The sequence below is a fragment of the Scyliorhinus canicula genome, chromosome 13, assembly GCF_902713615.1.
Source record: "Scyliorhinus canicula chromosome 13, sScyCan1.1, whole genome shotgun sequence".
Lineage (NCBI taxonomy): Eukaryota > Metazoa > Chordata > Chondrichthyes > Carcharhiniformes > Scyliorhinidae > Scyliorhinus > Scyliorhinus canicula.
The window spans coordinates 83540151-83546236 of NC_052158.1; the positions used below are offsets into that span (position 1 = coordinate 83540151).

At 42.6% G+C, this 6086-nt stretch overlaps 1 protein-coding gene across 1 annotated transcript; it reads left to right on the forward strand.

The window, feature by feature from the left end:
* Positions 1 to 3932: 3932 nt before the first annotated feature.
* On the forward strand, positions 3933 to 5827 carry LOC119976266 (transcription cofactor HES-6-like). The gene is made up of 4 exons (XM_038816635.1): positions 3933 to 4074; positions 4210 to 4296; positions 4386 to 4467; positions 4639 to 5827. Exons 1-4 carry the CDS (start codon positions 3994 to 3996, stop codon positions 5082 to 5084), a joined length of 696 nt encoding a protein of 231 aa, XP_038672563.1. The 5' UTR covers positions 3933 to 3993; the 3' UTR covers positions 5085 to 5827.
* The last annotated feature ends 259 nt before the right edge of the window (positions 5828 to 6086 follow it).

Sequence of the window (6086 nt, forward strand, 5' to 3'; positions counted from 1 at the left end):
CCTGGGATGGAGCATTTGAGCTACAAAGAGCAGTTGGGTAGGTCCAGGTTGTTTTCGTTAGAACAGAGAAGGTTGGGGCGGGGTGGGGGGAATTGACTGAGGTGTATAAGATTATGGATTATGTAGAGGGTGGATAGGAAGCAACTGTTCCCTTAGTTGAAGGGTGAATAACAAGAGGGCATAATTTTAAGGCGAGGGGCAGGAGGTTTACAGGGGATTTGAGGAAACAGTGTTGGAATGCACTGCCTGGGAGGTTAGTAGAGGCGGACAACCTCACAAATTTTAAAATGTACGTGGATGAGCACTTGAAATCTCATAAGCTTCAAGGCTCTGGACCAAGAGCTGGAAAGGGGGATTAAGTGTTTGCAGACATCAAACCTGACTACAATGTGTGGGGGAATATTTCACCAGAATATGACTATAATGTTTTTACATTCAAAGAGTCATATAGTGCAGTAGAGGCACCGACGAAACTGCACTATATGACTCTTTGAATGTAAAAACATTATAGTCATATTCTGGTGAAATATTCCCCCACACATTGTAGTCAGGTTTGATGTCTGCAAACACTTTTTAAATCGCCTTTCCGAGCTGCCCTTTAACATGAAAATGTAGGCATATTCTGTGTTTGCAATTCCAATACATGAGGGTAAGTGCTGGTTAAAGTTTGTTTTAGAAAGTTGGTCTGACCGATGCTTTTACGCAAATGAGGAACGATTACGATTCAAATCTCTTTTTTTACAAAAAGGCAGAGCTTGCGACAGGTTTATCTCTTAAAGCAGAGTTAGATGAGCGACAGTATTAACAGAAGCACACACATGACAAAATTCATTTCGGATGTTTAATAATATTGACGCAAATATTATAGCCCATAAAACGACTAAGCTTAAAATGACATATGTTGTGTGATTTTACTGTTGTGGTGATTGTCGGTTTGGAATCAGGTAGAGTACACTGAGATCAGACTCTCACTGAACGTGGTTAACCTTGTTGAGAATACATTTGCATGGAAATGAAGGCTTTGGCGGTTGCAGCACATAATTGAGTTGTAGAGAACATCACCGACCTTTCCCTCAATTGTCCTGCATGCTTTTAGTTCCATGAAGTGTTATATATAATGTCCCCGGATATGAACAGAGGAAGAACAAAATCCACATCGGTGGGCGAAATCTCTCAGAATTTTTAACCACAATGATACCATACACGAAGTGTGTGAGTGATGGAGAGTTGGGGGAGGTGGGATAAAGTGGCCTTGGCCTTGCCCCGCCTTTCCCGTTATCCAGACTGGCTTTCCATTCCACACACTGTGTATAGTGGAGGACGGGAAAACTGAACAGAAAACCCGTGACCCATCCTTTTTCACTGCTCCGGGATTGCTTCTGTTAAAATACATGAAACCCTTCCAACATTCAGCGACACAATTCGGAAAATTTACTCCCTTCTCATAATGTTTCGAGTTGGATTTATCATCGCTTCTCAATTGACATGTTGTTGTTGAAATATTCCTGCAGTGGTGCATGCACTTGCTTCTCAATCATTAGATTCTAATCCCTGACCATAGGCAGGTTCATATTCAAACCCTTCTCCAAATACTGTCTCGCCATCATTTAAACATTCAGATCATTCCCGGGAGGGGGGTGAGTGTGTGTGTGTGGGGGGGGGGGGGGGGGCACACTAACACAGATGAGGCACATAAATGGACCAATGTTAGCGAATCACAGCGAATCATTCCGTTATGATTCCACTGCCATCGCTCCCAAGTTGTTTGAAAACAGAAAAGAGACACAGCCTCGCAGATGCAACTTTGCAGGCACCCCCCGTAACTTATTTGGTGGGAGGCACACAGCTCCCTCTATTATCAGAATTATTTCTCAAGCCAACCATTCTTGAATACTGATGAAATATATTGAAAGCCAGAATCGGGGACGCCTGTTCGGCCGAAACAAAAGATCCCAACGACAGCTGCAAGATTCACTGACCAGGTTGCATAATGACTGAGCCCAATTACGTTCGTGGCAAGTAGCCAAACTTTTTTTTTTCTCCTCCAAAATTAAAGCTCCGAATTGTAACCTTCATGCCCGCTGTGGAATTTATTTCATCTCGTCACCAACTTCTCGAATCATGGACTGAAAAGTCCATAAAACTAATTACCACTCGAGGCGTTTTTTTACAGCCTGGGCTCCCGTCGTAACTATTGCTTTGTTTTGAACAGAACATAACTTGTTAGATCTCACGAAAGAGTGATTCAATAGAAAATATCCCCAAGGTTTTAGTCACATTAACCTATCTGATAAAAGGTGGTGTGCTAATATTAATTTATTGAGCATTTAAGCGTTTTAGAGCAGATACCATGATGTCTGCGCACCATCTTTGTTTGTGTTACTGCTTTCTGCCTGTAGACATCAGAAGAACTGCACACATGTCAGCAACAATGTAAGGTCTTCCACCGCGACACTAAACATGTAAAGTGAACATGAACTCAATCGGCAAGACGTCACATGGCCGAGAGCATTCAGCTCAGCGTATATGTATATATATAATGTAATATATATATGCAGTATAGAGCTAAACAATTCCCAGTTGATATGACACCGCCCATAATCCTAACTAACTAGCCCCCGCCAGAGGATTTCACTGCAACTTTAAAGAGACTGTGTGGTAGAAACACAGAGTGAACGAGCACCAGACTCTGGGCGAATGCAAAGACATTCCTATTGTATTCCAGTAAAACATTCCCATACAAATTGCAAACAGTCACCTTTGAGGCTATTTCTAAAGTATGCAAAACACTTTTTCTCCTTTTCAGGCGTTTTCTTTAGAGTGGGAATGCTGGACAATATTGTGTGTGTTTACTATTCTAATAAAACGGGATAACTGCGAGTTAAAAGGGGGCGATTTACATAATTGATCTGACAAGAGTGTAATTTTTTAAAATAGAGGATAAATGACTTATGCTGATTGTGTATCTAGCAAATCACTTTTTGCAGAAACCAGTGCAGGGAGAAGGGTTGGATGGATGGACTTTGGATATAATAAATATGACAGATACACGCTAACCAGCAGTAAAAGACGAAAACAAATGAAGCAAGGGCTAACACCTGTCGCTTGCTCTTTAGGGATGGAATAATGTTCTTACTTGATTCATTCTGGCGAGAAGGCTACAGCTGCTGTCAGCATCATATTACATTGCACCTAAATATCCAGAAATGTGTCCTAGAGTGGGGATGGCCAAAAAATATATATATTTTAGCATTTCATACCGAGCCCCATTTAAAAAAAAACTTGACCCTCAGATATCAACATTAATGATTAAGTTATGGCATCACATACTATATAGCCGTGATCTTTTCTCCTGGTACCAAGTGTAGTTGTACCTGTTTATATATGGGGTGCATTCTTTCCCCGGCATTTCGGTGACCCTGCTTTGAAGTGTAAAAAATTGAGACAACATGCCTGTCTCTGTCTGAAGCTGGACCATTTTTTAATCCAGTAAATAGTTCAGCCTATTTTTGAATTGTATGGAATTTACCAAATATTAATAGTTAACCCTAATGTGAGAACACCGCGGCGTTATTTGTCGTTTTTAATTTTTGTGGGGGGGATATAAAAATATTTTTTTAATGTACAGTCGATTTCTGTTTGGGTGCAATTGCATAACAAATAGCTTTAAAAGTCCCCATTGCTCACGTGGTCTGCCAGAGGCTGACAGCAGGCAGTGCAGCAGCCTTGAGCCGCACACAAAGCGCCGCCTCTCTATTGGGTAAGCTAATGGTCTGTAGGCGTCCCCGGGACACGCCGTTCCTCAGTCATTCAAATGCAATCGCCAGGGTATAAATAGAGAGATTGCCAACGGCAGGCTGGAGTGAATAAAAAAAGGAGAACTATACGGCTAACAGCTGCTATCGAAACGTGTTTCGGGTGGGAGGTGTGTGTGTGTGTATTTTTTTGAGGGGGCGGGGTGGGGAGGAGGAGGTTGTTGGTATCTTAAACAACATGGCTCCATCGTGCAAACCCAGCAAGCACGGTTGTGCCAGGGATGAAGGGGACTATTACACAGTCAAAGAAGATCGGAAGGTAAATCGGTGCACACGCGAGCAGAGAGAGAGAGAGAGAGAGGCAGCGTTAAATCGCCTGCTCTTGTCATTGTGTTTGGTGTTCGAGCCAGCAGCGTTCTAAACCCTGTGCCCTTTCCTCTCTTTGCATTTCTAGACTCGCAAGCCACTGATCGAGAAAAAGAGACGAGCCCGCATTAACGAAAGCCTGCAAGACCTCCGGCTGATCTTGGCGGATACGGAAGTGAGTTTTTAAGGTTGTGCTGGTTGGAGGGGGGGAGAGAGAGCTTGAGATTTGAGTCATGATTTTAAAAATGTGTTAAATATTCTCAGCTGCAGTCGAAAATGGAGAACGCGGAGGTGCTGGAGATGACCGTGAAACGTGTCCAGAACATACTTCGCAACAGAAATGTGGGTGAGTACAGTTTGAGATCTCCTCTCCTGTGACGAGGAGGCACTGAGTGCTTGCTTGCTCCTGCACAGCCTGATCCAGGCGACCATTATAGCTTCAGTGGTGATTGTGGCAATGTAGAGCAACCCTAACTCTATCTCGTCTCGCCCCCCCATTTTTTTTTGTCGTTTGCAGAAACTGACCGGTTTAATCAGGAAGCGAACGAGAGTTTTGCAGCTGGCTACATCCAGTGCATGCATGAGGTGCACACTTTCGTCTCGAACTGCCCGGGGATCGACTCCACGGTGGCCGCCGAGTTGCTGAACCACCTATTGGAGTCTATGCCGTTGAGCGAAGACCACTTTCAGGATTTACTGGGCGAACTGATGGCTGAAAGCAGCCCCGGGGTGTGGCGTGGGCCTGACGATGTGTGCCATTTATTGGTGTCCCCCGGAGGTGGTATCCAGACCAGCCCCTCGGCACTGTCTCCGGCTTCCAGCGATGATCTGTGCTCCGACCTAGATGAAGCGGATTCGCCTACTGCTGGACAGAGTCCCCTGTTGCAAGAAAAAGTTGATAACTGTAGGACAGAAAGCACGTCCCCTGTAATGTATTCAAAATCAGTCTGGAGGCCGTGGTAACTCACTGGACCCGAGAGAAATTACCAAGCTACCTAGTTTGAATCAGACATTGGTTCTTCCCGTTTTAAGAGCCAGTAGCAAGTTATCACTACCTTCAATGAACAATATTGAGTGTGCAACAAATGCAGTAATGTGTTTAATGGGAAAATATGGTTAAAGAAAGTGAACGAAAAATAGCACTGGGAATAACACCAAACAATGGGCCGATATCCTATATTAAAGCTTAGCTGTTTTAGATACTGTCATACATTTCTAATGGCATTAGCGTCTCCAGGTAAAGAGGTATTCGGGTTTCTTAGTAACAGAAAATTGAAACAAAGCGCTTCTATAAAGAAAGACATGTAACCTTTTTTAAAAAAAACATTTTTGAGTGGAAATATACTCGTGCACACATGAATGAACATGGAAACATTCTACTGAATATTCCCTTAAAGGGATTGATTTAGAGCAAAATTATTGGTAACAGGGTCCACAGTTTCATCCTTCCTTCAGTGAAGGAAGACAGACTGAATTAGAATTGTGCAAGGAAAAAAAAGGTTAGATGTAAATGTTCTTGTTAATTCTAGGGGAATGCCTTTAGGAAACATATGTACCTGATCCTGTGCTTCCAAGCACAGTTACATTTGAAATGTTATGCTAGCACATTAACCCGAGTTCTTTTTTCTAATTGTATGTATATTTGTGTGTTATACAAGTGGAATTTTATAATGTTTTGTGATTTAAATAAACTTTTACCACTTGTTAAAGAATGACTAATTGCTAACCTATAAATACACACTCTCTTCCTTTGCCATTGAAGGAAATACAGATACAAAGGCTCTTCTCTTGTTCTATGTAGGACTATACCACTGGAATTATGTGGCCCTGACATTTTGCAAGATTGCTATTATTTGAAAACATTCTTCCATTTGCCATGGTCCTCAAGCTAAGCACCAAATTAAAATCCCTTAAGGTGCCAGGATGTATGTATCTCACTTACTTTAGAAGATTTGCCATGCTCTT